This window comes from Bradysia coprophila, chromosome IV, assembly GCF_014529535.1.
Source record: "Bradysia coprophila strain Holo2 chromosome IV, BU_Bcop_v1, whole genome shotgun sequence".
NCBI classification, from domain to species: Eukaryota; Metazoa; Arthropoda; class Insecta; order Diptera; family Sciaridae; genus Bradysia; species Bradysia coprophila.
In genome coordinates, this window is record NC_050738.1 from 13,639,999 (window position 1) to 13,651,984 (window position 11,986).

General features: G+C 36.4%; 3 protein-coding genes across 4 annotated transcripts; 1 reads left to right on the forward strand and 2 right to left on the reverse strand.

Annotated features, from left to right (window-relative positions):
• Positions 1 to 382: 382 nt before the first annotated feature.
• On the reverse strand, positions 383 to 1,899 carry LOC119086067 (60S ribosomal protein L21). Its single transcript, XM_037196643.1, has 3 exons — positions 1,764 to 1,899; positions 1,350 to 1,486; positions 383 to 791 (listed from the first exon to the last, which is right to left on the reverse strand). The coding sequence occupies exons 2-3, from the start codon at positions 1,476 to 1,478 to the stop codon at positions 441 to 443; spliced, it is 480 nt and encodes a 159-aa protein (XP_037052538.1). The 5' UTR covers positions 1,479 to 1,486; positions 1,764 to 1,899; the 3' UTR covers positions 383 to 440.
• Positions 1,896 to 11,786, forward strand: LOC119086065 (calumenin). Of its 2 annotated transcripts, none has more exons than XM_037196642.1 (4): positions 1,896 to 2,036; positions 4,556 to 4,788; positions 5,448 to 5,607; positions 10,861 to 11,786. In XM_037196642.1, the coding sequence occupies exons 2-4, from the start codon at positions 4,559 to 4,561 to the stop codon at positions 11,443 to 11,445; spliced, it is 975 nt and encodes a 324-aa protein (XP_037052537.1). In that variant the 5' UTR covers positions 1,896 to 2,036; positions 4,556 to 4,558; the 3' UTR covers positions 11,446 to 11,786. The 2 variants fall into 2 exon arrangements, with proteins under 2 accessions (XP_037052537.1, XP_037052536.1); XM_037196641.1 differs by lacking the exon at positions 1,896 to 2,036 and adding an exon at positions 4,141 to 4,344.
• On the reverse strand, positions 7,926 to 9,056 carry LOC119086068 (MAPK regulated corepressor interacting protein 2). Its single transcript, XM_037196644.1, has 2 exons — positions 8,203 to 9,056; positions 7,926 to 8,141 (listed from the first exon to the last, which is right to left on the reverse strand). The coding sequence occupies exons 1-2, from the start codon at positions 8,622 to 8,624 to the stop codon at positions 8,111 to 8,113; spliced, it is 453 nt and encodes a 150-aa protein (XP_037052539.1). The 5' UTR covers positions 8,625 to 9,056; the 3' UTR covers positions 7,926 to 8,110.
• Positions 11,787 to 11,986: the final 200 nt, after the last annotated feature.

Here is an 11,986-nt window from a genome sequence, read left to right on the forward strand (position 1 = left end):
TTTGAAAACCCTTTCGAAAAGCAAAACATGATGTATGATGGAAAAAAGGAGGTTGTCAAGGAAGTTCAAAGATAGTGACATCAGTGTAACACTCGCTCTAATTTGTCCACATTCGAATAAAATAGTTTTCAAATGAAAGAGCACTGCATTCAAAACTCCTTTATAGTATTTCGAACGACTTTTAATGGACAGTTGTCGTCAGTAGTGTGATTTTATGAGCGTTTTTAATAACCTTCCGCAGGCGGCAATCATGTCATTAGAATAGCTACCGAATCTACTACTTCATCTGATTCAACAGATTGAAACAATAGTTATTTACGTATCGATTAAGGAGGCCGAAAGAGTTACGTATTAAATTAAAATCAAAATGCACTGCAGGACGCTGGGTTGTTTGTTTTTTTTTCTTCCTTTATTTGCCTTTCACTTAAAATACACAAGCCTTATGCAATGAATTCATATGGAATTGGAGCCAATGCAACTGGTACTGGTGGATTTTTAATTACAACAGCCTGACGAGGTTGTTTCGGTTGACGTCTCAACGACACCCATTTTCCCTTTTCCTTGGCATCTTTCAATTTGCGCTCGTTTTCCTTGACACGTCGCAAAAAGTCTTCACGGCACTTCGAGTGTTGTACGTGTTCGATGCGAACGTTGATACGTTTTGGCAAAATCTTTCCGCGGACACGCTTGTTGACAATGATTCCAACGGCATGGGGTGTAACGTTGTATACACGGCCGGTCTTTCCGTGATATGCTTTGTATGGCATACCCTTTTGCACGGCACCGTTACCCTGAAAAAATGAGGAGACACAAAAATGTTAATGAGTTGACAGAGACATCACACATTGGAAGAGGAGAATGGATTGATCCACGGTCGCAATTTAAGATTCGGGACTAATCACTCAAGTCATTGTTTGGTAGCCGATGGAAGAGAATAGATATTTGAATGACAAAGGTCGAAAGTAGAAAAAAATCAATCTGGTCGGATGAGCCCGTGCTGAAGGCGGCCATTGTTCAGGTTAAATTGTTTACTGTGCTGTTATGGATGGATTCCTTAAAGAAGCTTGAGTAACCTCAAAAGCGATAGAAAAATTGTCGGTTCGGTGAATTGGAAAATTTTGCTGCTGTCAACGAAAATCAGTTTTCAATTGTCCACTAACATTCCGATCATTATCCACGCTTAGAGAAGGCTTCAATAAACTATTGTTGACGAATCCTAAATTTCGTGTTCCATTAACATTGACAAACTGATCGACTGATACAATTGGATTACGGAAACAAAACTAACCGGACGAATTGAATCCGTACGCTAAGGATCGATTAAAACGTGCTGTTTCACAGTTACTCACCTTAATGTCTACGATATCCCCAGTTTTGTACACTTTCATGTATGTGGAAAGTGGGATAACACCTCGCTTCTTGTATGGACGAGAGAACATGTCTCTTGTACCACGACGATAACCCTTGGAGTTTGTCATTTTTTAGCCTGCAACATTGGTAAAGAAATCACAGTTAATTTTAGTGGATTTTAGCGCCGGATAAGCGATTGTAAACAATGGTCATTTTCATTGCAAATGGAGCCACGTGTGGACAGGCCAAGAAAAATTGTATTTTTACGAACGAAAACTTCGATATTATGGTGATACTCCATTTGCCACTGAACGACCATACAATTAATTACAATTTCCACCGAAATTCGTATAAAATTTCGCAGGAAAAATGAGAAATATTAAAAAATGAAAATCCACAATAAGAGAACGTACCGTCGACTTTGACTACAAACGTAAAAAGAGGTTAGATCTACTAATTGTATCTCCTACCACAGTTTTCGAAATGGCTCTGACAACCGGAAGCCATTTTTCTTCGAAACATTTTTGTTGTGGGAAAACGTCACTTTCGTTTGACAGAAATTCCGTCCACCGAACTGAAATTGTTTATTCGATGAGTTGGAAGTGATTTATAAAAGGATTGTTATTTAGAAATTGTGGGTATTTGGATAGTTTAAACGCGATTGTTTGGATCAAATTTCATGTGACGTAAGTTTCATCTTAATTTTAAATGAATTTGCAACTAGAATTATCAGAAGGATGTGAGAATTTTGTTTTAAATTGAGTGCGAGTTCTAGTTCAACCGGTGTTTTGTTGTTGTTTGAGACATTTTTGTATAAGTGAAAGAGTTGCTGTGGATGATGTTAGAGTTAGTGCGTATCCTCCTTTGAACCATGTAGCTTCACTTATTATTGTAGCTGGTTTTAGTGAACTAATTATACATTCACTTCCAGTGGAATTAAATTACTTTACCATGGTTAGAAACCGTCTAGAAAGTTCTTTTGTGTCTTGCACATAGCTCGTAAGACGAGATATTTTTGCTCTTCTCGCAGTATACTCATATTCAATTACCTAACATTGCACATTTTGGGAGTAAAATTGAAATTTGATAGTCCGAAACTGTGGAAAGTTTTCTGTCGACTACTATTGGTTGTAAAGAAATCTTCATTGTTAGGTACCTTGTAAAAATCGTATTCTGAACATTGATGATTAGTTTGTTGTTGGAACAGAGAATGTTTCTGATTTTCTGCTTTCCTAAAGCGGAAAACACACGAGCAATTTTTCATTGATGTGATGTTGCGTTTTCCATTGTAATTCGATATTCACCACAGGGCCCTATCAACACAAAATTGCTCGTGTGCTTTCTGCCTAAGCATCGAATTATAAACCTAATTTTTACAGATATTTTCCAAAATTTTCCCACACTTTCCATTTTTTTCCAAAAATATTTTCATGAAAATTTCAACATTTTTGAGAAAATTGTGAAAATTCAGGAAAAATTGGGAATTATTGGTGCATCCACACTGAGGTCTGTGCAGTTGAAGTTTTCATTTGAAAGGTATTTTTATGTGCTTTTGGGCCAAATAGGGGTCTATGTAGTTTGGATGCATCTACGATGAAATAGAAGTTGAAATGTTTAAGTGATCATATTTCATCGCATATGCATTCAAACCCCATGAGACCCGAAAGTACATAAAATTACCTTTCCAGTGACATCCCACACGACATGGTTCGTGAACCTCGAGAAACTTCTGTAAGAACAGTGAAAGTTTTCAGTCTTTTTCGCTTGAAAACTTCAACTGCGCAGATCTCAGTGTGATACCCCACACGACCCTGTACGGCACGTGTAACTGGAGAAATTTTTGTAAGAAAATTGCAATTTTACGGTTTTTGATCACCGTTCACCAGCCACACAAGCTTCGAAGAATTTTTTTGAAAGTGGTTTTGGCTTCTAGGGTCGAATACCTTTCTAGGCACATAAAAAAAGTCCACTGGAAAATGCGTCGGATTTCGGTAGAATGTTTTTCAAAAGAATCTTTTCTACTACTTTTCCGAAACAAATGAGTCGAATGGACACAGTTCAAATGATAATACGCTCTGGAACTTAAAATTTGATAAAACTGAAGATTCTAGAAAACCAAAATATTTTCGACCTTTTTCGTCATAATAAAAAAACGTAATTCTAAGTTGGTAGATACTTATAGTTGTTATCAGTTTTTGTCGCATACAGAACACAGAATAATACATGAAAGAAACATAAAACTTTTCTCGAAGGAATGTGCTGGGTCAAAAAATAATGTATAGCTGTGTACAGTGAGTCCAGAATAGTAATCAGTAATTTTAGAGAAGGGTTATTACGTTTGTGTTGCGTGTATTCGTGCGTATTCTAAGTTACATTAAATCCACGTCATTCGTTGAACAATGCAAACCAATAGAATTTCCAATTAATTTGAGAAGAAAACTCTTGCGGAACCTGTAAATACTAACATGAGACGAGTATCTGCAAAAAAAATCTAGTTTCCATCTATGGAATCTTGAAAATTGGGTATGGTCCTTACAGCAGTCAATAGTGTTCAGTATAGTTCTCTGTTTCAAAATCAAATTTTATGTCTTCACACTTGTTCATTTTTTTTAAACATATGACTGAATTTGGATCGTATAGAACATATTATAGAGCAAAACTAGCGAACATATCACACCACACATGTGTTAAGTCTTATACAAACAAAAGTACGATTTGGTCGACGCTCTACCACTTCCTCTTCACGGAAAAAAAATATTTGACTCGAATAAGAGTAGAACACATCATTTGTACTGTTACTGTTGCGCTGCATTGAAGTGTTTTGTATATTATATACCGGAGTAATATCAAAATCTTAAAATAAAATATTTCCGCGAAGTTGAATGTTTGGCTGTCGTGTGTATTGAGTGGTGTTTTCTTATTATTTTGAATTCCATTTAGTTTAATTGTAACGTAAAATCAAATTTAAAGTTTTAAACGAATACAATGAACCAAGTAATTACACTCATTCCAATGTTTAGAAATATATGTTAATTCTACTCGCTCGAAAATTGTGTATCGATCGCATCGATCGATAAAGCATTTCAAGCAGTTAATTTGTTTCCACGTTTTGATTTTGTGTTTGCTGTTTTGGAAGCCATTCTTTACGAAGCCAAAATTATTTCAAATTTGCTGACAAAAAATTTCTCTTTCTCGGAATTTGCAGAAAATGATTTTCTTCTTCTGGTTCACCGTTGTCTGTGTCTTATTTAATTGTGCTGTGTCGGCTATTCCAAAACCAGACGAGAAACGTGTGCTGGACAACGATCACCTGTCACATGCCAAGCATTATGATAATGAAGAACACAACAAACAATACGATCACGAAGCATTCCTCGGCGAAGATGAAGCAAAAACATTCGATGAACTGACACCAGAAGAGAGCCGCAGACGATTGGGGTAATTTGATTTTAGTTTTAATTTGGTTAGGTTTAATTTGGTACGGTGAGGAGAGTGGCACACAGTTAATAGGTTTTTTTTGAATATATTTTGAAAATTTTCTTGTAATTCGGTTAAAAACACTTCACTGGAAGGGTCGATTTATTGTGAACATCTGGGTCGTAAATGTGACGTTTGAGTCCTCTTCTATTAAACAATATGATCAATGAAAAAGGTGTCCTGACTACAAGTAAAAGTATATACTCAACCAAGGTCTGACCCGACTGACCTTAAAAAATGCTGAAAACGGCACGACCATTCTTCACATATGAGAACTAATTGTAGCGATTGCTGTAAATCAACACAGAAATCACAACATTTTGAACCGTCTGAACCGATTGCGGTTCTTTATTTCGCCTAAGATGATTAATCTTGTTGTTGAAACTAAATGCTGTACCCACACATCATTGCTGTAGCCTACACGTCTAAATGCAATAAAAGTGCACGCACTTTGTTGTTCTACATAAATATTTGGAATGCAATTTCATTCTTTCCAATGTGAAAATATTAAATTTCAAATTTCCGCCTCGCATGAGGTCATATTCTCATAATTTTTATTATTATTTTCTTGTCTTAGTTATTACGACAGACGCTCTTAAACGCATTCCTTTTTATTTTAGCATAATTGTCGACAAAATTGACGAGAATAAAGACTCGTTGATCAATTTGTCCGAGCTGAAGAATTGGATCCAATTTACCCAGCGACGCTATTTAGAAGAAGATGTCGATCGGCAATGGAGACAGCATAATGTAAATAATTCGGACCAGGTTCATTGGGAGGTGAGTAACGTTTTTACGGTGAATTGTTAGTTGTGAAGGTCTCCTTGAAATGCTTCGGACTCGAGTAGACAAATTTTTTTGATTAACCGCAGATCATCAAAATACTTCCTTAGCAGTTAGCAATGGCATGTTTCTTTTGAGTCAGAATTTTTGACTAAACGAAAACGTTTTGGCTACATGTCTCGCTCAGGTCCTCTTTTAGGATTTTGATTCTCGAATTCTCCCAAAAGTTTCCTAAATTTTGGTTTCTGTTAAGTCTGATCATATTCCATCCCATAATAATCGGCTCAAAGACGGCATCGGGGAATCTGGTACGCGCGATCATAGTATGCGTCCTTTTACTGCATGTAACGAATAGTCATGACTGTGCCAGATTCGCTCCTTAGAGGTGAACTTCGCACACCATCAATTTGTATGGTGTGTCAAACGAGGTGGGGTCATCAAAAACAGATTGAAAGATAGCAAAAACGACGTAGCCGATCAGAGAAAAAGACAAAAAATAGTATTTTACATGACTATAAAACGATGAAAAGAAGAGTTTTCGTGTGAATTCTGTTGATCCGAGGCGAAGCCGAGTTCTGTAATGGATTTTACATGCGGAGAGCGTCGAAAGAAGTGCTTGAAACATGAAAAGTACGGTTTTAGACGCATGTAGCATGTAAAACTATTGAAATTTGAGGAATTTTTACAAATAAAATTTCCCAAAAAAATTCCCTGGTCTCGCTAGACATCCAGCAAAGACCTGCCGGATAAATTGGAACGTTAACCTGGCTCTTTGGGAATGGGAAACCTATTTCTATTTCCTCTCTTTGAAACATCGCCTAGCGTTTGAAGCATCATTAGCTTCATCATACATTTTGATAAGATAAAACCAGCCAGACCTCGTTGTTTGTTTTTGCAGTCGATGACGATACTGTATGTCTTGCTGCCTTTAGAAGGCTTAAGATGTGTACTTGCATTACCACCAGTTAATCACAAATTAATTTAAGCTCTGTCGCATACGAATTTGTTTGCCCTAATTGTTTCTCGTTAATTGATTGATAGGTATGCAAGTTGATATGAATGGAGGAAAAAGTTGTACAAAACACGAGTTAAACTCAGGCCAAATTATCGATAAATTCTTTTACCAGATTTGTTGAAATCTACTAAAATTTACCTAGATTTACTAAATACTGATTTTACAAAAAATCAAATTCGGCGACATTTCGGCAATTTTCAGGAAATTTCGATTTTCGATTCAATTACCGAATTTGCTGACATGTTCTAAACTATGTCCTGGTTAAACACTGTCTACTTCCTTAGAACAAATCCTAGCTCGGTTGTGCTCGATTTTTGTACTCTGAATAACCAAGATTCCTGCTTATAAAGCACTGAAGTAAGCGAGATCTACTTGTTTTAAGGGACTTGAATCAAAGAACTGAAACAATTTCACATTGGGCGAGATAGATCGGTATATATGCATTGCCAATACTGATTTATCTAGACGTACGTCAAAAATGTATCGAGGTGTCATTTTTTTCGTTATTCTCCTTCGTGCTATAAGACTTCTTGTAACCTACTATTCGTAATCAAATTCTGAGTCCAGTTAGTTACCTTATGTTTCTATTTTCTTTGAATTATGCTGCATACGCAACTTAGCCATAGAGGCGTTAATTTTGCACAGCGGGAGTCAAAGAAACTCGTTGTTCTTCATCTCCAACGTCCAAATTTAACACCTCTGTATTGTACGAACAAGTTGCATATATGCAAAAACAACAAATATATTTCAATAAAATTTACTGGCTGGACGAACTCTATTTGCTAGTTCAATATTATTCACGTTACCATTCTAAGTATTCTAACTCAGCTCATTAGCTTCATTCAATCATTACACAGACATCGAATCTCGTGTTTGTCCTATGTGTTCATTTGTGAAGAGTAAACTGATAAGTAAAATGCTTCTTGATCTTGCTTGTTTCCCCTTTACGTATGACGACAGTAGATGTGTTTTTTTTGTACACATACTGAACCGTAATTTCTCATCATGGTAACTACATAGTTAGAGACTAACACAAATGTATAGTTGCTCTCTGTAAATGTACGTACTAAATGACATGTCAGTTATTTTCACTTACAAAAAGATCTTCTGTTCGACAATCGAATCAACAAATGTTACGCAACGAAATCTCTTAAATTATTAGAAAATCGTTCAGAATCCGAAAACGTTTTTCATGTGTGCGAGAAACGTCAATCACCAGTTTTGATTTAAATGTTTCGATCCAAGATAAGAACTGCACGACATTACTGTTATATATTCGAACACACACCGTTCAACGAAATTATGTAATGATTTCGATTTTTTTTTTATTAAAAATTATCCAAATTCTTTTCTTGAGAAAAAACTACACGGTAATTTTAGGGCACTACAATTTGTACAAATTTTAATCAGCACTCCAGCTAAAGAATATTCTGCACGTTTCGAAGAGTATCATACAGCAATATCATTCAAACAAATTCGTTCAATTCACAGACTTTTCGTAATGTTGTTGAATAATCTGAAGAAGAAAAAATTTCGTCATTTCAATTAGCACAAAGTCAACAACCGATTTTTAATACCTTCGACCCCACCAAGATTCCAAATCAAAAGCACCAAAATCTTTCAACACCGGACTTGGGGGCGCGTCATGATAAACAATGCGTTTTGCAGGTACCGACTGTATTGCATCATCTGATTGCTCGTATGTGTTGGTCGGTTGATTCGATGCAGATATTATGTTCCATGAATCTCGAATGTACTCGACCAGTTCTTGGTGCTGCGGACTGGATGTTTCACTGTCTAATTTTTGTTCTTTGGTGTGGTGATGGTATGCTTTGCGCGGCTGCTGGAAAACTGGTCTTGGAACGTTTATTTCATTATCACAGTTCTCCGAACACTTTCTACTTATTTCGCGAATCGTTTCGATTTTTTCAAAGTTTTGCGATATTCCACCTCTCGATTTGGCCACCAACTTGCTGGGACACTTGTTTATTGTGTACATACTATTATCGTTGCGAATCGATCGACAAAATAATATTTTTTGATCAATCTAAATGACCACAAAATTTCCCTATTCACTTCTGTGTACACTTTCATAAACAAAAATCTTTATTCTTTTGGCAATGAAAAAGGATAAACAGCCGATGTGAATTGTATACCGAACGCACCATGACAGTCGGTCGTTCAATTCAGTCTACTACGTCTTTCTCTCCTACAGAGTTATTTTTAAAAGACTCACGCTACTGTAAGAGCATATCAACCGTATGGTTAACACTCAACTGTCTATTCGGCGGGCACGTTACGTATCTAATCTATACGTAGAGATTATACCAACAATATGTTTGCTAATGTGTGCTATTTCGTGATAAAACATTCCATCGAATATTTTGAATATTTACACGGCCAACACATGTGTACCTAAAACATCATTTAATCGAATATAAAAAGGTCTCATTTGAATTATTTAAATGGAATTTGAATATATAGCAGCAGCAACAACAAAAAAATTGATCTCAGACTGATTATAAAACCATTTGCTTGTATTTATGATGGCAAGAGTTTTTTTTGTACACGAAATGATATTTTAGAAGAATTTGGTTGGTATGGAGAATAAAACTGCTCGTGTTGCGCAGAATCTACATGTTATTGCATCAGCAAGGGGAAATGAAGAAATGTGCTAAACGTAATGGGAATGCTCAGTTTCTCCTTAATCAGTGCATTGATAGTAAATAAGGTCAATGGAAGGAGAAAATAATTGTCTCGTATATAAAGATGCGAACGAAAGTTACAAAGTCTGATTTTTGAATTAAAGAAAAAATGTTTTTTCATGCTTCGGGCCCGAAAATGAGGGCAATTTTTCGAATTTTCTCGGGTTTCCGGCCCTCTGCATGAAAACTCACATGTGCACCTGTTTGGGACGGTTGATTTAAGGCACTTTCGCTTGTAGACCTCCCTTCGTTCGGCCTACAATCCGCGAAATTGCCTTAAATCAATCGTCCAAAACAGGTACACAAATGACTATTGAGACCGTCCAGACGAGCGTATAACAATGGGTGATCTGTTGAATGTTCTTCACACTAAACTGTAAACCGTTGTCGTTCACAATTTAAAGGTCTTACGCGCGCGTTAAGTGATCTGATTAGAAAATATTCAAGAGATGACAACTCAGATCTCAAACTTCACGGTTCATGGACGTCCTTCTTTTTTGCCTGATATTCTCATCAACTTGCCTTTTCCGTAGGATTCATACAAACCGCAAGTGTTGAGTCAAGGCAGATGCCTTGGTTGAGTAGATATAATTTCTTTCTTTTCAACCAACTTTAATCCTTTGATTTGTTAATATTGATGTGAAATGTCTTAAATAACGGAGACGATGTCCCGTGACCATATTTCTCAACTGTCTCCACTGTCTGTTCATTCTAATAACTATGAAGGCTTAAATTTCTGTTTGACCCCTTTGAACCGATATCAACTATATTCAATTTGTTCTTAAAATGTTTGTCAAATGTGTCGTTAGCGACCTGGTGGTCTTAAATAGGAATTATTATTAAGGTAACGAAAAATATGCTTGATCGGTTAAATATGATTCAGCCCTGAAGTAGGTATGAAAGATAATTTATTCATAAAGTCATATGGATGCCCACCCATTTTTAGGACACCATTATTATTTTGGTACGAGTAATGAGAAAATGAATTTTTTCTAGGACTTGTCAGTCGTGGGTTTTTCCAACCGGGGCGAAGTCGAGTAAAGAGCTTACGACGACGTTTTTTTTTGTCGTAAAGATCATAACGAGACGAAACACTCATTCCGGCCGTATTCTTCTATAAGGCCCAAAAAGTTACTTTGCTCAATTCAATGACGAAAAGTAAAACTTACGTCGCCTTTTTTTGAGAAAAACGCTATGTGAATCGTCACAAGCATTTATCACCGAGTTACATTACGTTTTTCAAAAAAAAGCTAACGAAAGTTCACACCCCGTCGCTTAGTTGAGCATGGCTAAAAAGTCTTGCGAGTGTTCTCCGACGTTTAGTGTTCTCCCTTCCAAATTGACATAAAAATGGTCCCAAATTTTTCAAAAATTTGCAAAATCCAAAAAGATTCTCCCAGCGTTGCTAGGCGGCAACGTAAGATTTCTGATCTATTAATAGAATGTTTACGAATCATAACTGAAGCATTCCCAGTGAACCAAGCCGAAATGCCAACAATAATGTTCTGTCCCTTTCTTGTACATTTTCAGAGTTACCGCAAATCAGTATATGGATTTATGGACGAAATGGATCCAAAAGATTTGGATAAGGAAGGTGACACATTTTCGTACAAAGCGATGCTAACACGGGACAGACGTCGCTGGAGTGTTGCTGACCGCGATGGTGATGATAATTTAACCAAGAAAGAATTCGCCGAATTTCTTCATCCGGAAGACAATCCTCGCATGCGTGATATCGTTGTGGCCGAAACGATCGAAGACATTGACAAAGACAACGATGGTAAACTGTCAGTGGATGAATACATTGGTGATATGTTCCGCGGTAGTGAGGATGGTGAAGAGGAACCGGATTGGGTGAAAAATGAACGTGAAACGTTTTTGAATTTTAGAGATAAAGATAAGGATGGATTCATGAATATGGAAGAAGTCAAAGACTGGATCATCCCTCCAGACTTTGATCATGCTGAAGCTGAAGCTCGTCATTTAATTTATGAGGCCGATTCCAATACTGATGAAATGTTGACAAAGGACGAGATAATGGACAAATACGATTTGTTTGTTGGCTCGCAGGCAACGGACTTTGGAGAAGCCCTAAATCGACATGATGAATTTTAGGGTGGCTAATTGGCCGTGAACAAACTAACATTCTAAAGAATCTCTATTGCTTCGAACAAACAATCAATTTAGATGTTTTTTGCATTTTACAAATCTCGTTTAGTTATACGTTAAGCTAATGTCGTTTGCGTGTCTTTTTTTTAAAGAAAATTCGATTAACCTAGTTTAATTACACTAAAAAGCGAATTTTTCCTGTTAATTTATTGGTTTCGATTCGACAGCGAATACTCAAAATTTCAAAAAATATTTTTTACATTTTGTGCCAAAGTACTATATTTAAGGAAACTACTGAGATGTCGTAAAGATTTATATTTTAATAAAATTGTTTAATTCAATTTGTGCACCAGCTTTTCTATTTATTGAGACTCCGACGCTTACTGGCTGATCAACAGAAAGATACAAAAACGAAGACCGAATCAATTTTATAAACCCTGTCCATTGTACAGAGATTAGTTTTGACTAAAGGAGCTGTAATTGAGGCAATTTCATGAACGAGATTCAAAGTCACTTTTTCTTTAAATACTGGGATTATGTGTGTTTG